This window comes from Montipora foliosa, chromosome 12 (genome assembly GCF_036669935.1).
Source record: "Montipora foliosa isolate CH-2021 chromosome 12, ASM3666993v2, whole genome shotgun sequence".
NCBI lineage: Eukaryota > Metazoa > Cnidaria > Anthozoa > Scleractinia > Acroporidae > Montipora > Montipora foliosa.
Window position 1 is genome coordinate 6,345,704 of NC_090880.1, and position 27,500 is coordinate 6,373,203.

General features: G+C 38.1%; 1 protein-coding gene across 4 annotated transcripts in view; it reads left to right on the forward strand.

The window, feature by feature from the left end:
* LOC137978896 (neuropilin-1-like) overlaps window positions 1–27,500 on the forward strand; it is a 76,268-nt gene that overhangs the window by 2,338 nt on the left and 46,430 nt on the right. For 3 of the 4 annotated variants that reach the window (XM_068826014.1, XM_068826013.1, XM_068826011.1), the window contains exons 2-8: window positions 4,805–4,943; window positions 6,193–6,349; window positions 6,924–7,096; window positions 14,316–14,472; window positions 14,959–15,134; window positions 16,399–16,536; window positions 18,303–18,538. In XM_068826014.1, coding sequence (XP_068682115.1) covers window positions 4,892–4,943; window positions 6,193–6,349; window positions 6,924–7,096; window positions 14,316–14,472; window positions 14,959–15,134; window positions 16,399–16,536; window positions 18,303–18,538 — 1,089 coding nt within the window. In that variant the 5' untranslated portion in view covers window positions 4,805–4,891. The remainder of the gene's footprint in view (window positions 1–4,804; window positions 4,944–6,192; window positions 6,350–6,923; window positions 7,097–14,315; window positions 14,473–14,958; window positions 15,135–16,398; window positions 16,537–18,302; window positions 18,539–27,500) is intronic. The other variant, XM_068826012.1, reaches the window with a different exon arrangement.

Here is a 27,500-nt window from a genome sequence, read left to right on the forward strand (position 1 = left end):
GACTTCTTTTTTGGTTTTTTCAATTTCTTTTGGGGTGGCTTTGCAGACTGCAAGACCATCGTCACGGTACAATCTAACTTCATCTTTGAATTTAGATGCGATCAGGGAGAGCATGTAAGTTCCTATCAATTCGCACGTTTCTGCTCCGTCGTATGAGCCCATTGTAACATCAAACATGTCGTTTGTGTTCCTCTTGGTCCATGGAGAGTTTTGGTGGTAAAGGAGCGATTTTTTCGCGTGGATGATGATGTGGCGGTCTTGTTGGGTGATTGTACTGAATTTGGAGGCATAATCTAATGCTTTTAGTAACAGGTCTTCAGATATGGATGGGTAGAAGTCGCACACGTCAAAGGTAATAAATGCGTGCTTTTCCTTTTCTGAGATTGCCTTGAACCATTCTATGGCGTTGTTAGTGCTTTTCCACAGGTTCACTTTGGTTGCATGGATGACCTCTTTGTTTATGCGGTGAAGGATTTTTTTGCTGATGATGCCAATTTCGGATTTGCTTCGATTGATGAGTCTGCAGGTCGGATTGTTGGTGAAATCGGGTTTGTGGTCTTTTAGTGTGATGAAGGGGTCCCTTGATGCTGAGACTTCAATTCGGTCTTCGAGCTCGATTTTTTGGGCTATTTTCTTGTCTTCTAGAGTTACTATGTCTGGTACATTTGGGTTTGTCTTCTTGTAGATCTTCGTAACGTTTTTGTTTACAAGTGTCGCGTAGCTTTTGGGTGTAGTCTTGTAATAGTTGGTCGTTTTGTCTGCTTTCACAAAGATGTTGTTTTCTTCTCGTATTTCCTCTTTACGGAGTTGCTTCTGAAGTTCGTTAGAGTAAGTATTGGTCTTGAATTCAACTCTCTGTATCATGTCAAGCATGCAGTCCTCGAACTCGTTCAGCTCCTTTACATGAGGTGGTGACCGTTTCGACTTAAACCGTAAGATTCTTTAGTTGTGTCATTGGTGTTCGTGTTAAGAAAAAAGAAAGATTTCCAGCGCATACGTTGAATTAAGGATTCTGTTTTCGCGATTAGTGCTTGAAGGTACGCATTTTTGGGTGCCAGCGGAATGTTCTTTGTTGAATACTCGAAGGCCTTCACTTTGAAATTCATTCTTGACAGCGCTCAACTGCAATAAACGGGAGAGGATGCGAACTTTTCTCGTTTGCGGTCTTTAATTCAGGTGGACGTTTCGCCCAATCTGGCTTCTTGAACAGTAAAAATATCACTACTCGGAATATAATTTTCAAAAAGTGAAAAGGAGTTAAATAAGTTACAAAATAATGCTAGCAAAGAGATTAGAGATTTTAAAATATTTTACATAATTAAAAATAGTAAACGAATCCTATTCCTGGAATTGAACTCGTAACTTTTGTTAAGTCCATTTTTTTTGAGGGTGCATAATTCAGCACATCAAAAGGCCTCTCTTGTGAGCAAACGCTCATCAAGACTATTATTGTTGACGCTACGGTTACATAAATGTTTAATAATTTAAAATTCAAAATCTGCTAGAGCAGGAGGTTCTTTGTTAAAATGAATAGCAACTTCACAAGTACGTTTCTTAGTAATCATAGAGGACTTGTGGTTGCGAAAACGATTTTTAAATTCATAACTTGTGGAACCAACACATTACACATTGCATTTGTTTCACGTAACCAGGTAAATGGCATTTCCAACTCGAAACTTTCTTTACGGTGGGAAAGACAGGCTGATCGGGAGTGGTACTAGAAACGTTACCCTTAACCTATTTTCGTGTTTTCCCAGTCTACTTTAAAGTAAGCGAGGTATAGTCTTCATTAAAGTCTGTCTGATGATCGCGTAAGCGTGAAACTCAGAGTCACAGAAAAAGTTATGTCTTATTGATTAGTTCAATCTTCAGATATAGCTCCACAGTTATTTCTTTACTGGAATTTAAAGAGATAAACTAATGTCAGTGCCAAGAATCAAGGCAAGACTTTATCGTAACGTTACCACTTTTTTTGCTGTAATACGATAGTCACCATTAAATCAAGTGCAAACATGCATTTTAGAAATATCTTTTAATGCTCCGGTTTTAGGCTCGACTAAATATTACTATAAAATAATATGGATAGTACGCGCACTCTCATTGGTCAATAGCTGTGTTTATATGAGAGTACGGACACGGCTGTGACATCACACGGAATTTGATTGGTTATGTATTGTCAGACGCGCGTTTTGATTGGTTGGTAGGAAATATGAGAGTGTGTCAAGAAAATCTGTTTCAGTCAAGAAGAAAAAAAAGACAGCATTTTCCTTAATTTGTCGAATTATCTTTGAGAAATATTTTATAAAAGCAATAGAGGACTTTTTTTTTCGTGTTTCCATAGCCTCATCTAAACACTCGGGGGAATTGGGAGAATTCTCGAGCGTCTCGAGTTTGCATAACTGTCTCGAATCCTCCCATCTCGCCCTCGTTTTTAGACGAGGCTATCGAAACAAGGAAAACGTCCTTTATTGCTTAAATATTGGACCAAAGTATTGGTTGCTATGGTGCTTATAAAAGTGTTACATTAGCTTAAAACTCTGTTTCTGTGGGGGTATGAACTCGCTAATTTGGTGGTTTTTTGTTTTTGTTTTGTTGGGGCTATATAAATCTTCTCTTGTAGTACATAGATACAAGACTAATTGATAAGTCCCTGAGTATAAAAGAGTACACATAATATGAACATAAATAATTAAACTAACAAACTATTGCGTTATCTCAGTTTTACTACATTTAAAAGTAAGTGGTATGAATCAGTAGATGTAGGTTGACAGTCCTACCTTTAAATCTCAACAGCAGAACCGGTTATGTGCTTTGGTTGAGTCACAAATTCAGTTTACATTCATGTATCGATGACATTTTTAACTATAAAACCAAACTCGATATCTTAAAGTAAGCCAGAACAAAACAAGACGGTAAAACCCCAAAGGGATGCGTACTGTTCACTAAACACGACCCATAAAAGGAGGAACGTACTTTGTTCACCTAAATTTGAACATTTATGGTGTCATTTTTGCGACCTATGACAATAAAGACGACAGAAACTAACGTCGATTTCCTTTTATGAATAACTTCGAAAAAACTCGGCAAAATCGATTTTTCTGTTCATTGATCCTGACAGAGTGAAAGCATAAGACATGAATCAACTGCAAATCTCGTAAAGTTGAGAATGGTTTCAGTCGTTTTATTCTTGACATCGATCAGTTATAATTATTGCAAACTACAAACCTTCAATAGAAGATGTCAATGGTATTACTTTTGAGGTCACTGATAATGATAGCATGTTATTGGCAATAACAACAGACAAACAACATACAAATGGCTTTCTGAAAAAAACTCGTCAGCCTACAATTACCTTAAAAGTTTGCGTTTTTTTGGTAAGAACGAGAATAGTTGTGACGGAAAGTATTTCCAATGCTCTTCTGTTTAAATCGCATTTAGTTTGGCAAGACGTTGTTGCCCTTCACGACAATTTTCGAAATTTCAATCTCCTGTAAAATTCATCGTATAAAACTTATAAAAGCGGAGCTGGTCAGGAGGTAAGCCGTCCGGACTTCGCTAGCCTTTCCTTCAATAAGTTTAACAAATAAGCGATAGCAGGAAAAACGGAGAATCTTAGCATCCAACTTAATTATTGGATAGGTGGGTGAGTTGGAGGGTAGGTAGGTAGGTAGGTAGGTAGGTAGGTAGGAAGACAAAGCGATAGATAGAGAGATAGACAGAGCAATAGACAGACAGATAAATTATCAAGCTACAGTAGCAACACAAACAACAACAAAAGCATACGTGGGGATGATGAAGAAGCCACACAACATCCTTCCGACACTCCCATAAAACTATCAAGCACATTCGGACATTGAAAGACTCCAAAATTCTCAGAAAACGCAAAACTTCTAATAATAGCAAGAAATGAAGTTTGCACCTTGACAAGAAATTTGTAATCATCTGCAAGAATGACCTATGTGTACCCTCCACAAACGCAACGAGTTGGCGTGCTCATGCCCCCAAAGAAACAGATTTGTGCTAAAAGGTTTTAAGATAACGTAACAGTTTATAAGCTTCACAATTTATGAGCAGTATAGCATACCCTTAGAAATACTCTGAAATGTAATTTATACCTTACAGAGAAAATTTATGTAGCCCCAACAGTACAGAAACAATGAATTAGGAAGTTCATACCACAGAAAGAGAGCTGTAAGATGATATAACGCATTTATGATCACGATAGTAACAAATATTTTTCAATTTATTGGTCATTCGTTAAAGTTGCCTGATGAGTCTGGTCATTCGTTGATCATATGAAACAGACCTGTAGCAGTGAAACGGTAAATCACTCGGAATGTTCCCAACTGATTTAAGAGAATACATTTCAGAGTATTTCCGTGGGTATGCCATGATGACTATAAATTGTGGTCCTGTCTTAAAACCTTTTAGTTTGTATCTGTTTCTGTGGGGGCATGAACTCTCTAATTCCATGTGTTTGTTGCGGGTGGATTGATTCGTCGAAAACTTTCTCGTTTGATTAGATACTGGTTAGTCTCTTGTCAATGGTCTCTGGGATGTTATTTAAGATTGCTTTAGGGAGGTTTCTCTGTCGGTGGACGTACAGTAATTTGTTGTTTGGTTTCATGAATGGTTTGTAGAATCCACTTGTGAGGTCAAAAGTTACGAGAAATTCACGATTTTCTTGTTTGCTTCTATTGTGATTTTAAGGCCAATGGATTTGAATACATTTCTTACTTCTTCTTTTGTTTTTTCTATCTCTCTCCGTGGGGCTTTACACTCTACCGGGCTGTCATCTTGGTAGAGGCCTACTTCATCTTTGAATTTTAATTGGCGCAGATTAAAGAAAGCATGTAAGCACCAATGAGTTCGAAGGTTCCGGCCTCGTCGTATGAAGCCATCGTTACGTCGAACATGTCCTCAGTGTTCTTTTTTTGCCCATGGTAAGTTCTGGTGGTAGAATAAGGACTTTTTAGCCTAATAATGTGGTGATCCTTTTTGGTAATCCTGGTGACTTGGCATCGTCAAGTGCTTTAATGAGGGTCTGCTCTGAGATGGATAGATAGAAGTCACATACGTCGAAGCTTATGAACGCGTGTTCGTCCTTATCTGGTATGGTTTAAAAACATTCTATGCAGTTTGATGTACTCTTCAAGGGGTTTAACTTTGTGGCTTGTGTGACTTCCTTGTTTATGTTATGCAAGATTTTCCTTGTTGATAATGTAGCGCATGAGCATATTTTTTTTTTGCTTTTTTTTTTTTTTAACTTACGTTAATGGATAAGTATCGTATTCCTTATTAATTCTACATTAGTATCACAGTTTTTATTTCTTTTTTAGGATTTTTGTTTTGGAGAATATTTTATACCGAGATAAGTATTATTAGGGCTATTCTTAGTTAGTTTTAGTTAGTTGGTAGTTCTTTATTGGTATAGTGTAGTTTAGGGTACAGTGTTGTTTAATGTACTATAATTCAGTAATTATTTGTTAATACTGAACATATAGACCCCATTGACCACGCTTTGTTCCCTATGCGGTATTTTTTAGTATGCATTCCGAAGTTTCAATAAACCGCATGACATTGACTTTATTAGTAGTACATCCACCTGGTTGCTCTTCGCCTTCTAATTACAGTTGTTAAGTTAACTCAAATCGACTGAAATCAAACATTGGTTTATTAGAAGAGGGTAAATTAAAAGGGGGGTACACTGAGAAAAACGTCTTGGAGCAGAGTAAAGAAGCAACCAACAAAACTCATACGTGAGGCCGAGTGTGGGAATTGAACTATGTACATTTTGGAAATAGGCGAGTGCTCTCACCATTGTGCCAGACCTGCTCCACAAAGTACTCATATCTCGTCTTTTTTGGGGAGTTTCAAAGAAAACTACGTTGTCATGGTTTCAATTTCTACAAATATTCCAGGAAAAATAATGTAAAAATCCTGAATAAATAAGCCAATAAATAAATAAATGTATAAATAAATAAATAAATAAATAAATAAATAAAGAAAGAAAGAAAGAAAGAAAGAAAGAAAGAAACAAAGAAACACATAAATACATAAAGACCTTACAGGGGAGCGAACACCCGAAATAGGTTGATTGTATTAAGGTTAGCTTTTATCCCGCGGGTTCTTTTACTTTTTTTTCTTATTTTGTACCTATTTATTTAATTATTTATTTATTCTTTTTTTCAGTTTGCAGTTCTGTCGTAAACAACACTCTTCAAAGTCCTGGATATCCTAGCGACTATCCTAGAAACACAGATTGCGTTTATCGTGTTGCTATTCCTTGCGACAAGGAGCTAGTCATTTACTTCAATTATTTCCACTTGGAATACGCGTCAAGTTGTGTGTAAGTACAAAAACGGTGCTTCGTCAACACTCTTAGCTAACAAATTTCCTGTCTATCTTACGTACTGGCTATACCATCCTGCAAAGTTGTGCGTTGTCTTTTTAGCTAAACGTAAAAAGAGAAGTAAAAAAAATCTAATCTCTGACTGAAAGACAACACGAAAGCGCGCAGTACTGATCGACATAAACATTGCATTAAAAGATTAACATTCCGTATTATACCTTATTCCTGTTAGATATAAAATGGCCACCTAGTCACAAGAAACAAAAACTGTATAAGTAACAAAAATGTTCTTTTCCTTCATGTAACTTTTAAGCGCGCAAATGTCGTGCAGGAAAAGAAGAGAAGATGAAATATTTTATATTAACAATAATATAGCTGGCATTAATCGACATGTGTCATGAACCTCACAAATATACATTTTTTGCCATACTTTCGAGTGCTTTTAGTATATGTAATACTGTTCTACATATGTATGCATTGAGACCAAGTGGAGAAGACTGGGAAACCTGTTTTTTGCATAATTATATTCAATTTTTTAAATTTTAATTTGTTTTTAACATTTTTATTTTAGGTTCGACTATTTAAGGATTAGTGATGGTAGCAATCGTGTTATTGGTACGTACTGCGGTCAGGAAACCGGAAGAAGCGTGCTTGTTAACGACACCGTTGCTGTGCTGTTTTTTCATACGGATCCGATTGTTCAATACGATGGATTTCACCTATCGTTCTCGTTTTTCCCTCTTGGTAAGCCGGTCTACTTTTCCTTAGTAGACGACCTTACTTGGTGGGTGGTTTCAGTCCATTCAACTCCTTAGGCACATTCTGTGTACATTTGGAGCCCGAATTTAACAAGAGGCATATTGATTGATTGATTGATTGATTGATTGATTGATTGATTGATTCTAGAATTAAAGCGTCTGGAAGAGAGAGTAGCATTACTGTCACTCGAGTTATGTGATAGAAGAAAGTTGAAAGCAGAAGTTGAGAAAGTTAATAAAGCCGTCAAGAGGATTTAGACCTATAACATCACTGAGCTGAATTCTTTACTTTGAGTTGCTGCATATGTGTTTACAGAAAAAAAAATGGGAATACTGAAAGAGAAAAAAAGGAGAAGAACTTAAGAGCCAAAGAAGAGTGGAAAAGAAGAGTGAAGGAGAACATTGAGACTTTGAGAAAGGACCTGCTCATAGTTGAAGAATTCTGAAGAGGAAACATTAATCTGAAACAAAGAGAGAGGGAAAGGTTGAACAGAACAAATGATCTTCAGGAAATGGACGCTTTGTATGTTTGGGACATGCTGAAACAGAAGATTAAGGCATTTGGAATTAAGATCAAAATGTATGACGAGGAATGTCAACAGTTGAAGCAACCCAACTAATCAGAATCACTTAGTGCTCTACAAAACACCAAATGGAAAGGAAAGGGAAGAAACAGAGTCACCTGACCCCCCTGAAACAATCACATTTTGGAGCAAGATCTGGTCAGAGGAAGTTATTCACAATGGGAGGACATCTTTGCTAGAGAAAGTTGAATAGCAACTCAATACAACAAAGATTCAAGAGAATATCGACATCACTGTTGAGGTCATTAAAACAGGAGTGAACAAAATGGCAAGTTGGAATGCAGCCAGCCCAGATCCAGTTCAGGGGTACTGGTGTAAGAAGACACTGACAAGAATACTCCCTAGATTGCAAGAGTACTTGCAACACTGTGTATCGGAGTGGATGGTCAGAGGAGAACATTTTTTTTATTCGGAAGGACCCAGCAAAGTGCACTGAAGCCAGCAACTACTTGCCTACTGATTATGTATGTACAGCAATCTTTGGAAAGAAGTTATACCATCACCTGGAGAGGAACGGACTGTTATCAGATGAACAGAAGGGTTTCCGAGAAGGATCCCGAGAAAAGAAAGATCAATTGCTTGTATATAAGACAATTTTGAAGATCTGCCGGAGAAGGTTGACAATTTGTCCATGGCTTGGATAGATTACAAGAAGGCATACGCATATGACGTGTGCCACACTTATGGATCTTGTAATGCCGGGAGATGGTCGGGACAAGCAAGAATTTGATCTCTACGCTCAGCAACAGCATGAACTGAAAGACAGTGTTGACTTCAGGAGGATCGAATCTTGGGCAGGTTGACGACAGAAGAGGGGACTATTTCTCGCCACTGCTGCTTATAGTCATTATGCTGCCACTGACCCTTGTACTACAAACGTTGGGAGCTGGATACAGACTGGAAGAGAATGTGAGGTCCACTACACTTCATAGACGGTGGTGCTAGCAAAGAAAGACGAAACTTACTTATTCAAAGGGTAAGGATTTTTTAGCAAGATATCAAAATGGCGTTTGGGCTATATTAGTGTGCTGTCCTGGAAATGAGAAGAGGAAGTGCTACGTCCAGCACACCAAGAAAAAAGAGGTGGAAGGCAACAAATACCTTGGAATTTTATAGTTAACCAGACTCTTGACACAAACATGAAGGGCAAAATAACGTAGCCGTGTATCACAAGAGTTAAAGCGCCCTTAATCCCAATTTTTTTCTCTTTCTTTTAAAAATGAATGCATAATTTAGTGAAAATCGAAAAAAAAGTAAGGAGAACCATCGAATCCTTGCGAATATGAAAGGGTTTGTAGATGTGATGTTCTCGTTCACGGCCACTTGAAAGGAGGTCTTTAACTTAATGTATTTGTGACGTCAGCGAGGGAAGCCAATTGCTTTACTTTTGAGATGATTTTGCGATCAAATCGAGTTTATCTGAAGTTCCTGGCCTTAAAATCTCTTTAATTTGACCTTCAGGAAAAGAAATTAGCAAAAAATGTTATCAAACAGTACTAATGTTTTCACCAACGTGACGGCAAACACATAATTTAGGATTAGGCGCACTTTAAGAAGATCTGGTAGATTGAAACTGAACGGAGGTAATATGATCAGTGGCATCAATGCCTGGCATGTGGTACGCCAGAGTTCAGGTATTGTAGATTAGACATTGGAAGAGCTGGTCAGCATAGGTAGAAGAACAAGAATGATCTTGGCAATGAATGACTGTTTGCACACCAGGAATAAAGTTGCGAGATTGAACCTACTGAGGACGGAATGGTGCTAAGGACTGATTAGTATTGACGAGTGTGTAAAGAGGGAAAGCAAATCCCCACGAGGCAACCTTAGAGAAGCACAGAGTAGATGCTTTAACCTGCTTTGAAGGAGAAGATTATAGTTGACGGACACAATCTCCAAGACTATCAAGGACGTGAGAGAAAAAAACTCTTCATGGAAAGGTTGTTCAACAAACATCAGATAAAGCAGGAGGGGATTCATGGAGATGGATTACAACTGAACTCTTAAAGAAGGAGACAGAAGGCTTGATCGTAAGAGCTTAAGAGCAGACTTTAAAAGAAAAAAAATATATTGAAGCCTCCAAGACAGCAGAAGCTTAGAGCACCACTACCCATCTGAACAAGTATTTATATACTATGGCAGTTTTCAAACCGAACAGAAGAGACTTTTGCTGTCTCATAGCGAAGGAAATCAAGCTTATATTTTTTTTAGTTATTTTTCGTTTGAGTTTAATGGACAACCTGAATATGGAAGAAAATAACAGACAATCTCAAGGCAATCGAAGATTAAAATGGACTGACGAAATGAATTCTACACTGCTCGAATGTAAAAGGAAAGCTGTACTGATAACAAAATCAAATGCACTTGAAGCTATGGATTATAATCGTAAGAAAGGCTATATGGAAATCATGAAGGAACTATGGGATCAGCATGTTGCAAACATTTTGCAATACCACGAAAAAATCTATGAAACCAGGCAGCTCGACTAGAGAAATCTTTAGGCAATGCAGCGAACAACATTTTAGACAAAGTTGGAAGACGGCAGGGAAATGAAATCGAAAGAAATAACGATGAAAATATAGTAAATATTAATAACATTTCGACAGAAGAATATGCTAATCAGCTTGAACATGGAATGAATTTGCATAACATCCACAGCACTACTCCTATGGGATCTACAGAAAATCAATTAACTGCTGAGGCACGTGCGCTAAAAGAAAAGGCTTTGCAAGTGTTTGAATTCGTGTAGAGTCAACCGGGTGCTTATGGAGCTCGTGAAATCGACACTAGGACTAAAGAAAAACCATCAAAAGGGATATTGAAAATATCAATATTGTCGTGTGAAATGATTAACCAACACACTATATCACCGGTGGCGGATCCTTTTATTTTTCTATGGATTGCTAATTGTGTACTTTATTCGACCGTGGCCGCTTTTCTGTTGTTGAAAAAATGGGAAGAAACCCAATGTAAGCGAAAGACCTAGGAAAGTTTTAAATGATAAAAAAAAAAAAAGAAAGAATGCGAGGAAAAAGCTATGGACCTCAGGAAGATGATATCTATTGCAAAGGCGGAGTTGGAGCGCTTATGAGAAAATAGAAAGTTGACAAAGAAAGGAAGGAAAAATAGAAGATTATTGTTAGAAGAATGTAGAGCAATCTCTTCGGCTGAACTCGTAAACTATATGGAAAATAAAAAAAAAACAGCTACGAAAGTTGAAGGGAAATTACATCAAACAGAAGAGGCAAGACGAACCAAGACCCTAAATCGTCAATTCAAGCAGGACGCAAGGAGTGTATACTCGAGGTTTGGTGCATTGTGCAAAGGTGAAGAGGGTCGACCTAAATTTGTAAGGGATAACGGAGACAATACATTTGAGAACGTTCATCAAGCATGTAGCTTCTGGATGGATTTATGGGAGAAGAGTGGGACTGGTAACGAAGATGTAAAATGGTTGCGACCCCTTAGAGAGGCGATTGCCGAAAAGGTACCCCCAACCTCTGATGAGTCGTGGGGCCTTCATAATCTGTAAAGATCTTATCGAAGAAACGGAATTGGAGTGCTCCGGGTCCAGATAAACTCTTTCATTATTGGTGGAAACGTGCTCAGGTACTTCATGAGGGTGTGGCTAATGCCTTTGTGTCTATTTCTGAGAGCACTGAACATTACCCTTCTTGGTTCTCTGAAGGAACGACTATACTTATACCGAAGCCTGTAGAATTCACAAGAGAAAATCAGCGTCCAATTACGTGTTTAAATTACATGTACAAATGGTTTACCTCGTGTCTACAAGATCCTATAGACACTCGTCACTCGACTGAGTATGAACTGATGGAGAATGAGCAAAGAGGTGCAAAGGCGAAATGCAGTGGAACGTCGGACAACCTTATGATAGATCGAATGGTTACGATGGACTGCCATAGAGGGCATCGAAATCTTAGTATGGCGTAGGCAACTACTAAAGAGTTGGAACACCAAAATCATTGTTAGAACAAAGTGTGGAACCGAGACCTCCCGCACTATTCGGTTTATGAGAGGACTACCTCAGGGCGATGACTACGTCCACGTCTATTTACACTCTGCTTAAATCCAGTAGCGTGGCTACTTAATGCAACAGAGGGATATAAGCTATCCAAACCAATTGGTACTCATGTACTGTATATCGATGATCTCAAAGTTTTTTCGTCGCAAAAAAGCTTAATACAGTTCGATCCACAAGTGCAGCAATGAATGATATTGGATTACAGTGGAACTCGAAGAGGTGCAATACTATTCATGTCAAGAGAGGGGTTCTAGTGTATGATGCAGCAGGTCTTAAACTCGATCAGACGTCAGTGGTTCAAAGTATCAAAGAAGGTTCAAGCTATAAGTTCCTCGGAGTATGTGAGACAGTGAAACAGTACGAGAAGCTAGCCCTCGTGAGTGCAGCAAAGGTTTACCTTCAACGTATGTTTGTAATCAGGTCTAGTTTCGATGTTAACCGAGTAATAGCAACCAATCAATTCGCACTTCCCGTGCTTAACTATTTGATATGGACCCAACACTGGCCTATCACGGAACTGAGAGCAGTTGATAGAGAGGCAAGAAAGATAATTCACGAGAACGGAGGAAAACAACCACTGAGCTCGACAGCTGTTATGTATTTACCCAGACACCTAGGAGGGCGTGGCCTGAGATCCGTTGAACAAGAATACAAGCTTACAAAGATCAAAGCATTGTAAAGCTCTATCAGAATGCAGACCCTACGATGAGAACTGTCCACATGTTTGAGGAGAGAGCAGTGGAGAAAGGTCATTCTTCACTACTAACTAAAACACACACATATGCAGAGGAATTGGAAATTAGTTTATCTCTTAGGTATCCAAATCCTTCATTTACTTTAGCTAGAAGACCAGAGGTAGAAGTTGAGGGAACGAAGATCAAAGAACACTTGAAGTGTGTAATGATAGATAAGCTACAGGAGACGATCAAGGCAGAGAATTGGCACGGGCAGTTATTCACTCCGCGTTGGAAAGAAGAACTTAGTCAAGATGCGTGCTTTGCATGCATGGAGGGTTGGTCATCGGCACCCACCCATATAGTTGAAGGTATGAGCGAACTCTATGAACAACTCTTGCCAACAAAAGTGTATACAGCGCAGAAGACCAAAACAACCCAGGGAGATGTAAGCTGTAGGCTGTGCGGTAAGAAAGCAGAGACACTTCCACACATTTTGTCAGGATGTTCTACACTTGCTTAATCAAAGTATTTGGACCGACTCAATGCTGCTCTGAAGATATTATTGTTCGAGAAGTGCAAAGGTCTCAAGTTGGTGGAAAGTGTTCCTCCTTGGTACTCACCTGTGAAACCAAAACCTATCTGCATAGGTATATGCAGAACACGCATTTGTTAGAGCTAATAGAGTTGACGTACTCTTCGTGGACCACAAGGCAAAGCAAGTCTGGGCCGTAGAAATGAGCTGCCCCTGGATTGATAACCGTGCAAAGAAAGTTGAAGAGAAGGCAATAAAGTATGGACCATTACTTTAAGAATTAAAACTACAGCACCCTGGTTATGAGGTACAGCAATGTAACATCATCATTGACGCATTGGGAGGATGGTCGAAAGACGTAGAAGAAATTATGAAGAAGCTTGTTGGTGCCTGATCAAAGTGTGTTTTAGAGAAGATGCAAATAGCCACCATTTCTTACTTGCTGCATATAGCTCGTTATTTCAAAGCAGCTGTTTTATAAGTTAGAACATTTAATTTTTTTGATGATGAACAATTAACTTTTTATTATTATTTTTAATTTCTTTTATATATTTTATACTTTTTTGAATATTTTTGAAGACTTTATAGGATTATTTGTTTAGATATATTGTTTTGTAACTAGTTAAACTTCCTTTTAGGTTGTATAGGTTACGCTGTGCGCCCTATACATGCCATAGATTTTTTGCATCTATACGTTTTGATACTCGTATAATAATAATAACTTGATATCATCTTCATTGATAAGCAAGCAATGGAGGTCAAGATCATCGACATCGCCATCCCCAGGAGACGCACGAGTAAAAACAAAGAAGTGGAGAAAATAGAGAAGTGCCAATAACTAAGGAAAGAAATAGGAAATATGCCAAATATGTGGAAAATGAAGAAAGTGAATGTGGTGCCAGTTGTGATCGGCGCATTAGGGGCTGTATCTGGCATATTGAACTAACACATGTAAAAGCTTGACAATACCTTCAAACTCAAAGTGATTCAGAACACTGCTTTGTTGGGAACGGGTAGAATAATATTCCTTTAGATGTTCAGGACAGTACACTCTTGGGACCATTAGGAACTCATGTTGCTTGCCCCCAAGGGTAATTGGCTGGGCAACAAACAACTTTCAAGCCTGAGATCCTTTTAATAATAATCATAATCGTAATCACTTTAAGTCTCACTCGTTATCATATGACCGAGCACAGGTTCCACGCTAATTAAGGGTTAGGGTTAGGGTTCAAAATGAAATGTTGGTTTTTGATGAGAGGAAATAATGTTTAGTCCTGGAATCGAACCTGGGACCCATTAGTGTCACCACTGCTCCAACCCTACTCTCCCCAAAAACGCTTTAACACATTTCCATATTTCTTTTGTTATAGGTTGTGGCTCTGTTCAAAATGGTTCATTGAGAACTCCTGCATATCCAAACTACTATCCAAGTAACGTACACTGTGTTTATCGGATTTCTATTCCACACGGGAAGGATTTGATCATTTACTTTAATTACTTCAATTTGGAATCTCACTCCAACTGCTCGTAAGTATGGAAGTCAAATATGTGCTACTGTTAATTAAACAGAATACGTTTTCATTCAGCAAGATTTAGTACGTAGTGCTTCAAATACACTGCCTAAAAAGACAGTGAACCAACCTTAACAGAATTTAATAATATCATGTGATCCCAGGGTATTTGTACAAGCACTGTTTTTTTTTTTTGCAAGAGACGTTTTGACAACCCGAATGGACGTTATCTCCAGAGTCACGTGACTGGACTTTGGCGATGGCTTTCTTAAAAGTTGTGCCATTCTAAATTAATTTTCCGCAACGGTCATGCTATTAGTAGTGTTGGCATGTAAGTTACCAATCCTTATTCCATATTTTTTCTCAATTCAAAGCTTTTTATGGTCATCATAGATTTTTTCCTCCATGGTAGAGCACGTGCTATCTGTTTACCTCCCCTCCTTCGTTTCTCTTGTATGAGCCACATATTCCTTTAGTATCATTGTTTTTCTCTTTATTTTAGCTACGACTACTTGAGGATAGCTAATGGTATAAATGATACCATTGGTGTATTTTGCGGACAGCAAATTGGGAATTGGGTTCGTGTCACTGGAAATTTCGCTGAAATAACTTTTCATTCAAATAGTATTGTACAAAGAAAAGGCTATGAGTTATTTTTTTCCTACTCAGGGTATCCTGGTAAGTCAACTTTTCTTTAATCTAACACACTTGACCTTTTTAACTCGCATATATTATTGGAGATTATTATTGGAGCGGAGGGGTTGGCGCAGTGGTAAGATCTCTGCCTTCCAACCCTAAGGTCCCGGGTTCCATTCCCGGTTCTGCCGAGAGTGGAATATTTGGCGACCTTCTTTCCCGCTAAAGTTCACTCAGCTTTCCATCCTTCCGAGGTCGGTAAAATGAGTACCAGCATGCATGGACTGCTTAGAAGCGGCTGCAATTTGCGCCTGTATATGCTTCCGGTCCGCTGGGGGTAAATTGATCATTGTAAAGCGCCTTTGAGACGTTAGTGAAAGGGCGCTATATAAATGCACCACTTTACTTTTTTACTTTAAAAGCCTGAAGCTCTGGAATGGTGATTTAAATACAAATTTTCTGACGGTGAATTTTACGTTTAGACCATAATTTTGTAGAACAGACAGATGAAGCTACCTTTACGGCAAGTCCCATGAACATAACGAAATCCTTATCCCGCGAGAACTTTTACTATGATAACTTGAGGATATTCATAAAATACCGGAGTGTTCATGCCGGTTGCTATTTCATTTGCTCTTCCACAGAGCTCTAGGAGACTCATGGGAGCTAATTCCCTTACCTTGCTTCCTGTGATAATTGTCCTAGTAAATTGCTTGGACTGAAATTGTTGACCTGAAAGCTTGTTGCATGGAGAAGATAGTAAAACTTCAGTAAACAAATAAAAAAATGCTTGTTCTACGCTGCTGCAGACAAGGCCATACTCGAGTACAATCAGGAAGGCTTCCTTTAGAGTAGTTTTATCAAACGTAGAAATTTGTAACTTAAGATATGTATCTTTATCTTTTGAGGAATAAAGACTTTTTTTTATTGTTGTTGTTATCGCTGTTATTATTATTATTATTATTATTATTATTATTATTATTATTATTATTATTACTATTATTATTATTATTATTATTATTATGTTCTTCACCTGATTAATGAAACATTTAACTTCAGTTTATTTCTGCCGTTGACTGTAAACGCGAAGCGAAATCTGTCTTTCATTTAACTGCAACGGAGTCGACAGGCCGTCAAAAAGAACTGAGATGAACGGCCGCGAATACCCTTAAGTTAAGTTGCTTCACTTTTGTGGATGTGTGCCATATCGCGTTAACTAGCTATGTAAGCAGTGTGTTTGGTGAAGAGAACTTGTGTATGCGTCTAATTTTAACCTTTTAACCCAAAATATGCCGATCTTTTTCAGTGTCATGCAATTTTGATTCTGGGTTGTGCCTTGGATGGCATCAATCTCAGTTCTCAGATGTTTTTGATTGGAAAAGTGGCACAGGGGGCACGCCATCTTTTAGCACTGGTCCTTCATCCGATCATACGACCGGATCAGGTTAGATCACCTTTCACTTGTTTTTCAGATTAGCATGCGCGTTAGAGTTAAGATGACTATAGCTTCATTTCACAAAAATGTGGAATTTCGTGTATATGTGATTCTTAAAGGGAAATAAATAGCATCCAACATTTACGTTGTTATAATAAGACATGCAAGTCTGGAACCAACCAAAGAAAAAACTTGTCTCAGATCTTCAAAGCAGAGATATTGCTATTAACCCAGATTAAGTACCATGAACCTTGTAGCCTTTAGTTCAAACTTGGGGCTGAATAATGGTGGGCATTTGCTTTTACCAACACTGAGGTGAATAATTGTTTTGTATGTACCACACAAGTTGGAGAATCAGCCAAGTTTTATCGATGAAATTTGCTCCTCGGTAAAAAGAAGCGACAAGGGAAGCCAATAAATTTGTCCTACTGCTTTTTTTGCTGAGAGGTGAATAATTAACAATTATTCTTTGAAATCGAGGTGAACAGTGGTAGAGTATTTACCGAGCCGCAAAGCGGCGAGGTAAATATTCTGCCACTTTTCACCGAGATTGAAAAGAACAATTGTTTTAGTATATACTCACGAAGTGATCTCGACAACAATTGCAGAAAAAAACATCTAAAGTCGATGTAAGTTTCATGTCAATTCATGTGTGGAAAAATGTGCAAGCGGCACAAAGCAAGCGCGAAAGTGTTTACAGAAGCTTCAAACATGGCAAATCTAAATAACCTTCGTTAAAATCCTCGTCACAAACAGCAAAATGGTCATTTAACACCGTTTAAATCAGCAATCTAAATCAAAAGTCTGCTTGTTAAAACATTTTCACCATTCGATCAAAGTTTTTGAGTTTCATTTGAAATGGAAATTGAAAGTGCAGTTTGTAAAGGATCCACATGAAATGGTGGCTCTAATTGAGGTGAGCGTTAGTTTGTTGTAAAATCACCCGTCTTGTTTCCTTGCAACCATGTCGAACTTTCTCGATTTCACTAAGAACTTCGTTTTGGTGAGCGACCAGCCCTACAAGAGAGAATTACCCCGAGTGAAACAAATTGTTGGCGTGAAGATTGTTTAATTTTCAGCAATAACTATCTGAAAAAACGTAGTCAAACACTGGTTGGCAAAAGTATGAACTCTTCCCTTACCTTTGAAAAATCTCAGGCCAAATTTTGTGGCTTTCTTTGTCTTCTGTAGCACAGCATCGTCTTGTATTCTCAATATTTCCGATTCATAAATGCTGGCAAGTTCACGCCGGCCATTTTGTTTTATTTGGATCAAGCATTACTCACTCCGTAAGGAGTGACTAGGGAGCTTAAGCAAGCGCGGCTTTGAGACGCGGACAGCAACCGGATGTGAGCTGTTTTCCCTTCTAACTCATCTTCACGCAACGACGTTTACATTACTAAGTATCTTTTCTCCATTATATAGAGATGATTAGTATAAAAATCTGGGAGACACCAATGTCCTGGCTCACGAAATGTTCTTTTCCGGTTGCCGTCCGCGTCTGAAAAACGCGCATGCTTAAGCTCCGTAATAATGCTCAATTACTCCGAGACAGCGAACCAATCAGATTTCTTGAAACACCAAGATCACTGAGTATATACTAATACTTGCTATTCACCTCTAAGCTAGCCACTCAGAATGCGCGAATATCTCTATTAGTCAATATATCGGGTTTCAGGTCACTGACTGAACATTCCCAAAAAGCCAACGGCAATAAATTTAACTGTCTTTTTGTTGAATAAAAAGGGAAAATTGTTTTCCCCTTTCTTTCAAAGGCTATTATATGTTTATTGAGACGTCATTCCCTCGACAACAAGGCGATAACGCTGAGCTTGAACTTTTTCTTCCTGGAAATGGAGAACTGGGATGCTTTTCCTTCTATTATCACATGTATGGGGCAGACATGGGGACTCTGCATGTCTTCAGCGGAAAAATGATAGTTTTCAATGAATCTGGAAATCAAGGCAACATTTGGAGAAAGGCTGAGGGGACAATTGCGTTAGGACATAAAGTGAGTACAGGACATTTGTAAGGTAGTTGTATTGTTTGTATTTTATCGAATCGTAGCTGTCTACCCACCAATTCAATACAACAATCCGCCAGGAACAGTAAATGACAGTAGCAGTAAAGCAAACAGCTACCTCTGGCGCACTTTTTCTGTTCGGCAAAAAATTTTACAGGCCAAATGCGATTTTTTCTATCAACGCCTAGACATTTGCAACTCAGACGCCAAACAAGACGATTTCTAGACTCCGTCATCTTTTTGGTTTATAGAAACTGCGCTAAAAAATTCTGACCTATAAAATGTCACGCCAGAAATATTGCATCGAAACTAGATTTCCCTCAAAAAATATTAATGCATCTGTAATATTTTTTTGTGTCTCGTTTAAATATATATATATATATATAAAGATGAATTTCTGGAGTCGGACTAGTTCAAAAACATTTAATTGCTACTCGGAGTTTCATGCTTCTAATGAAGCAATCATCAGGCAACTGACATATATCTTTACATGTAACCGTTATTGTTATCAGTTGCCTGATGATTGCTTCATTAGAAGCATGAAACTCCGAGTAGCACTTAAATGTTTTTGAACTAGTCCGACTCCAGAAATTCATCTTTATTCACAGCTCTGGTTTATAAAGATAGCTCTATTATAGCAGATGTTCTCTTCAGATTTTTCACTCTCAGTCATATATATATATATATATATATATATATATATATATATATATATATATATATATATATATAACTGCACGCAGTACTGTTTCGGCCTTCTGGGCCTCATCAGTGCAGTGCTGATGTCTGGGATGGAGGTTAAGCTTATAAATATAAATATATATATATATATATATATATATATATATACATAGAGAGAGAGAGAGAGAGAGAGAGAGAGAGTTGGATTATTTGGTCGAAGACATTTATTGCTACTCAGAGTTTCATGCTCCTTGCGGAGCAATCATCAGGCAATGCCAAAAATAACGGATACAAAAGATGATATACAAAACATTTAATTGTTATTGTTGTCAGTTGCCTGATGATTGCTTCATTAGAAGCATGAAACTCCGAGTAGCAATTAAATGTTTTTGAACTAGTCCGACCCCAGAAATTCATCTTTATTCACAGCTCTGGTTTAACCATCGAGCACTTTTATAGCAGATGAAGTCTTCAGTTTTTCCACTGGCAGTCATATATATATATATATATATATATAGTGATTTGAGTGTACAAATAGCGACAGCGAACTACTAGCAGATCCATTGAATGAAAAACATATTGCCGTGAGTGGGAATCGAACCCGCGTCCCCCTGGTTACTAGTCGGGCGTGCTAACCACTGCACCATCACGACAACCCTGCTGGAAACAGAGCAATCGGTGAGGTGATGTTAGCCGCGGGGTTCCCCGGCGTTTAACATTCAGGAACAGGACGTACATCGGATCATCCGAGGATGATTCACAGGCTACCAGCTAACAACAAATTATATTTTTGAATTAACAAGGCTGGAAATCCAACGATGTAGTCCCAAGCTAGTAGGATCCGAAGGATACACGACGCTTTGCCATGAAATATTAAGTGATTATTAAGTGGTTAGCACATCCGACTAGTAACCAGGGGGACGCGGGTTCGATTCCCACTCACGGCAATATGTTTTTCATTCAATGGATCTGCTAGTAGTTCGCTGTCGCTATTTGGGACTACATCGTTGGATTTCCAGCCTTGTTAATTCAAAAAAAAAAATATATATATATATAAAACTATGTTTTTCTACTCAATATAGTTTCATATGGACTTTAACACAGGTCTGTTTCGTAGACCAACAAGGAGTTGGACCACTCATCAGTTAGATTCCATGTACACTGTAGCATCGCTGGGGTTTATATACATCAGTAGCGTGATCGTTACAAGATTCAAACTTGAAAAACAATAGTAAAAAAGCATTTGTAAATTTATGATTGGTTGTTGAGGATGCGATTGAACCTAAGGAGAAAATTTCGCTTGTGCCTGCAAGTCGATACGAGTTCATTACGTTTGTTGAGCGTTGCCATGTCCGGTTTATATAGAATATAGAATTTCTCGGTACTACATAGATTACATCGTTTAGTAAGGTTGCTATAAGATTTGGCCTTGGCTAGAATTTTCCAGGAGATTGCGAAGTCTTTCTTTTGATCTTTTAGCTGCCATAGATGTCTACTCAGTTCGGTGTCATTCTTTTTGCTTTCGTTTTTGAATGACATTTGGTGGTTTCGCCATCTCGTCTTGAACTCAGTGGCGGTGAGGCCGACGTACGTCTCTGTGCTTTCGGCGGCCGTGATGTTGGCTTGATACACTACTTCCTTGACTAAGCATTGTCCTTTCAAAGGGCATTTGTCTGGTACTCTGCAGTTGCAGAGTTTGGTCGGTGTTTGTTGTGGAGGTGGTATGTTCTGGCTTAGGATGGTTTTGTTGTGTCCATCGATGATCTGTTTTATGTTTGGTGAACAACTATAACTTAGCTTAAGATTGTTTTTGTTAAACAGTTTTCTTAATTTATGGTTCGGTGGGAAGCACCTCTGGATCAAATTTCGAAATTCTCTTCCTATGTTGGTTTGAACATTTTTACTAAATGGTGGGTTGAACCAAATTATGTTTCTTTGCCTCTTTCTCTTGTGAGTGGTGGATTTTGGTGACTGCTGTGGTGGGGTGAATTTGAGGGTGTATGAATAACCGCTTTTCTGCAACGCTTCTTGGTAGGGCGGTGCTGCCTCTTTAAAGGCTTCATCGTCTGATGAGATTTCAGATAATCTCTTGTTAATTGCCTCAGGGATGTTCTTTATTATGCAAGGGGGATGGTTAGATTTGCTGTGGACATAGAGCGGAGTTGTTGCAGGCTTCGAATATGGCTTGTACTTCTCAGTGGTTAAGTCTAATGTTACGTCAAGGAAATTTACGACCTTTTTGTTGGCCTCAACAGTAATGCGTAGGTTGTTTTTGGCGAACACTTTGCACATTTCTTTTTTGATTTTTTCAATTTTTTGTGGGGTTTGGTCGATTACTGCTAAGCCGTCATCTCTGTAAAGCCCAATTTCCATGCCGTGAGAAATTGCTTTAAGCTGCGAGAGCATGTAGATCCCTACTAATTCGCACGTTTCAGCTCCATCGTAACTACCCATGGTGACATCGAAGAGCGTGCCGGTGTTTCTCTTCTGCCAAGGGTTTCCGTTGTTGAAAAGAAGGGATTGTTTAGCTTGTAAGATTATGTGACTATCATCATCTGAAATGGTCACATAATTGGCTGCGAAGTCAAGGGCACGCTGGAGTAGTGTCTCTGATATGGAAGGGTAGAATTCCACTACATCGAAGGTTATCAAAGCACACCTCTGTTTGTTAGGCAACTGTTTGAACCATTGCAGCACAGAGGAGGTGTTTTTCCACTGGTTTACTCGCGTGACGTTCAGCAGTTTCTTGTTGATACTGTCGAGGATTTGCTTGCTAATCTTTCCGATCTCCTGTTTTGACGGGTTAATTAATCTGCACGTTGGTTTATTCTCAAAATTGTCCTTGTGGTCTTTTAGGGTGATAAAAGCTTCTTTTGTAGCGGTCGTTTCAACGCGGTCGTCAATACGGAGTTTCTCGGTGATTGTTTTCGCTTTCACGTCAATTTTGTTTAATAGGTTATACTCTGCCTTTTTGTAGGTCTTTGTGATGTTGTCATGCAGGAGCTGATTGTACTTGGTGGCTTCCAATTTATAAAAGTTCGTGGATTTATCGGCCTTTACAAATAGGCGGTTGTCCCTTTTAATTGATTTGATGTCTTCATTGAGGTGCTTCCCACCGAACCATAAATTAAGAAAACTGTTAAACAAAAACAATCTTAAGCTAAGTTATAGTTGTTCACCAAACACAACACAGATCATCGATGGACACAACAAAACCATCCTAAGCCAGAACATACCACCTCCACAACAAACACCGACCAAACTCTGCAACTGCAGAGTACCAGACAAATGCCCTTTGAAAGGACAATGCTTAGTCAAGGAAGTAGTGTATCAAGCCACCATCACGGCCGCCGAAAGCACAGAGACGTACGTCGGCCTCACCGCCACTGAGTTCAAGACGAGATGGCGAAACCACCAAATGTCATTCAAAAACGAAAGCAAAAAGAATGACACCGAACTGAGCAGACATCTATGGCAGCTAAAAAATCAAAAGAAAGACTTCGCAATCCCCTGGAAAATTCTAGCCAAGGCCAAATCTTATAGCAACCTTACTAAACGATGTAATCTATGTAGTACCGAGAAATTCTATATTCTATATAAACCGGACATGGCAACGCTCAACAAACGTAATGAACTCGTATCGACTTGCAGGCACAAGCGAAATTTTCTCCTTAGGTTCAATCGCATCCTCAACAACCAATCATAAATTTACAAATGCTTTTTTACTATTGTTTTTCAAGTTTGAATCTTGTAACGATCACGCTACTGATGTATATGATGATATGATGGTACTGATGTGAGGCAGTGTGGCCCAGTGGTTAGAGCGCTTGCCTTGAGATCCGGATATCCCTGGTTCAAGACCCGCTCTAACCACTAGTTGAATTTGTTCCTGGTAGTCCCTGGTTCAACTTCCCAGCTGCACTTGTAAATAGCCAACTGGTTTGCCTCCGGCCAGTTGGGATTCTTAACAGTTGTTGTTGTGTTCTGTTGTTTCGTTGATTGTGTTTCATTGGCCCTGAAAAGCCCCTATGGGGAGCGGTCAATTATGTATGTATGTATGTATGTATGTATGTATGTATGTATGTATGTATGTATGTATGTATGTATGTATGCATGTATGTATATAAACCCCAGCGATGCTACAGTGTACATGGAATCTAACTGATGAGTGGTCCAACTCCTTGTTGGTCTACGAAACAGACCTGTATTAAAGTCCATATGAAACTATATTGAGTAGAAAAACATTGTTATTACCGCTCCATTATTGTTGAGCACTATTCTGGATTTATCAGTGTGGAACTTACCTGAAGTTATATATATATATATATATATATACAAGGTTAATTTGGGAACAGAAATCAGCACAACTAAGCAATTAAGTGAGAATTTGGCTCAGCCAGGAATTGAACCTGGGTCTCCAGATTACCGGTCGGATGCCTTAACCACTCAGCCACTGAACCAACCACACTGGGAACACATATTACTGTACAACACATACACAGTTTTGGCCTTGAGATGGTCAGGTCCGAGGAGACAATTTCACACATTCTCTGCAATCAGGATCACGTCACTACTCCCCGGTCGATCGGTGATGCACGGCCATATCCCCCTGGAAATTAACGAAGTTTTTAAGTAAGGTAGGGAGGGGATATATTAGCAACTGATTGCCTTAATTACTTAGGATCACCAGCACTATGAAAATGAAATCACATGAAAATGCCATGAGTTTTTCATGGCATTTTTAGAGTATAATCAGTGCAGTTTAATTACTTATTAATGGCAAATTCATGATCTTAATAATGGGAATTCCATAGTCGTTAAGCCCATGGTTTTTGGTACGTTTCATGGCCATGATAAAACCATTATTTTTGAGAAACTCATACTTTTTTCATGCCATACTTTTCACAGGCTTTTTGTTGCTATGAAAAACCAATGGTTTTTCCAGGATGGAGGGCTGTTGTTTTAATGGACTTTTAATGCTATCCTTTTAACATGAATTTCATGGGGTTTGGTTTTCATGGCCAATGAAATTATCATGAAACCTACAAAAAATGATGGCCATGATAATTTTAATGGTATTTTTAGGCCATTTTCATGTTTTAGTGGCCACTAGGTTTATGATGCCATGAATAATATTCTAGTGCATTTTCATGGTGTTGAAACCATGAAAATGCTGTTTAAACCATCAAATGTCATGATGATACAGCCTAGGCATACCTTTGTACTGTTTTCCTCACAAAAATTAGAACTAGCACTCATAGAAGAAGTGAATGGGCACTAAATATAAAACCATTATGAAAGCCACTAAAAAGTTAAAAAACTTATTTATTCATTTGTTACTGAATCAAGTTACACCCTAGCAAAATATCTCTGGGAATTCCAAATAGTAAAAAATGCTGCTTGGAATTCTAAATTATGCAAATTTGCTTTAAATTACCAGGAATTTCTGGAAATTTCTTGGAATTAGACCAAAGATTTGGGCAATAGCTGGACTGTTCTTGAACAAGGTCAGAAAAATCAAGAAAAATAGCTGAAAATAACTGAGAAATAGAAGTGCACATGTGGAACTCAAGAAACAAGGTTATAATATTCTGCTCCCGTAAAATAATATTCCAGCAAATCAGAAATGTGCTGGAAACGTTTTACTACGTACAAAGAATCCACTGCAGTCAAGCTATTAACAGTTACTACCATACTGTAGCTCAGACAAAAAAATAGAACACATTACAGATTTAAAAGCAGTTAAATCTTTTATTGTATGTACTCAAACATTTAATTCATGTCAAAATCTTTGGATTGGATTCTTGTTTTAAATTTAAATGAACAAAAGCTCTTAAACATTTCAGAAAAGTCACAGAACTACAACAAGCCTGCAAAGAGAGATCCCCAAGTGTACATCAAACTATAACTGTCAAGGAGACAGAATTGCCTGCTTAGCATTTTTGTCTGCTGTAAAGGACCTTTCCTTGCTGTCCCATCAAATAATTTTTTTTTCAGGAAGTGTCTCTTCATACTCTTTCATGGCAACTAAAAAAAAATAAAGTACATGTATATAAACTTCAATGATGCAAGTAGTGATTCCTCTAAATCACTGATCATTTCTATTCTAAAAGTGTGTCTCTTTACTTACAAACATCAATAATAGCTTTCTCAGGTAATTTCTGCATTGATTACAGTACATAGTTAAAGTGACAGCATTTAGCATTTTTACGATAAGAAATGGCTGTTCTTATACTAGAGACGCAAAATGCGTCTTGTGTTAGTCTTTATACTATACGAATTTAACAGACGCAGAAAAAATGTTTGCCCAAGTTCATCCCAGACGAATTATGCGTCTCCAGTATAAACATGGCCAGTCTTTTGTCATGTATAGAAGGTTTCACGGTCGCCAACGTCATCTTGGTAGTGGGGCAAACATGGCAAAATTTACAGTAAATGAGTGGGAAAAATCGTGATTTTGATGCTCGATAACTCGAGGAAGGTTGATATTCTGAAATTTCTGTGAATTGCAAACTAAAGATATTAACTAAGAGAGTTAACCGATTAAATTTGATGGGCATCGATTCGCTGAGAAGCGAGAAATCGTGTTTTTAGTTTTTCAAACAAATCGTTCTAAATTTTCCTGTGAACGGCTCCATTTTACAGACAAATATATGAAAAATAAAAATTTTATTCGCTTATAGTTAACGCTTACCTTTTTACTTCAATTGTTGTAAGCATTTCCTTGCCTGGATCAGCATTAAAGGGTAACTAACAAACCAATCGTCACCATAAATTTGTGATCGTTGATATGAACGTTTGAATAAAACCGCTCAAAATTCGCCCAAGAGCTAAAGAGCCTGGACTGGTTACTTAGGTAATTCATGTATCCCCAGTTATAGTCACCACTGACTGCTGACCAAAACGAAAACGGCTCACTAGTTTCCAGTCTGGTTCCTCACGTGCTATCCAAGATGGCGGAGGATAACAATCTTTCCAATGCATGATAGTCAGATTCATTATACATTGACAAAAAATGAGCAAGATTCGAAAGATACTGGAGTTCATTGAAACGATTAAGTGCTGACTTGGAGAGTATAATTTTCAAGAGTAATGCTTCATGTTCCTGTTCGTCTTAAAGGCTGATCGTGAGTGCATCAAATAAGGTAATCCGTTGCTGATATTTCGATTTCTCACATTTTATGGAGTGCATCAGAATAAAAGCTTTCTTTTTCATTTATCCGTGTACACAGTGACTTTATGTTAAAAGTTTGGAGCCTTTAAGGGACACTGCTTAAGCCAAGTACATGTATTAAGAAGAGTCAGTTATCTCAAAAGACATGCTTTGAATAAGACCAAACCTTGTAAAATTCAAGGCACTAGATGGAATCAAATCCTAAAAGGGCACTTAAGCTTTAATTGTTGTCTCACTGGACTATGCAGTACTATTGCAAAAAATTCTCCTAAGAATTTTAACTCACTCAAGTTGAGTCATTGAATGGAATTCCTAAAGATTTCCTTAAATTCCTAGTCCACAGTACCCTTTTTGCTTTTAATTCCCAAAAGTTCCCTAGAGTTCCAACTCAGTGAGTTTTGCTAATGCCACAATTTGGAATTCCTGGTTTTTGGATGCACCAGTTTTTGGAAATCAACCACTCTTCACTTAAAGAAACTCACTCATACCTAAATTGCACTAAACAGCCAGTTAGTGGCTACATGAGTCCATGTACCACTTGCAATTGTGACATCATAACTTTTTTCATTACCAGATGTCTTATCTTCCATTTGGACTTAAATATGCAGTATTTAAGTGTTTGTATGTGGCTTAGAATTTGACCTTTTATTATTTGGTAATCTCAGTGAGCACTACAGCATGTTTGTAGAAAGGTAGGAGGTGTCCATTTAAGGAGGTTCAACTTAATAGCTAGTAGCCAACAGGTACTATAGTAGCTGTAGAATAGAAAGACTGTGATGAAAAGTCATGAACATTAAACATTGTAGAACGTATAAATGAGGTGCAGAGTAAATGTTTAGTGCAAATGACAGTTTCTAACATACAAAAAGAGTAAATTATACTGTAGTTTAAAACCATTTCTCTGCTTATAATTTTGTACTAGTTGCAATGGTTTTCAGTGTCTTTTCAGGGTCATGAAAATCGTAGAACTAGTAAGTTTACCATGAAAATTCAGAAATTTATTTTCACTGCTTTTTCATGGTATAGGTACCAAAGGCATTATTTTCATGGGCTATTTGAGGGCCATGAAAACAAATTCCAGTTTGATTCAAGACA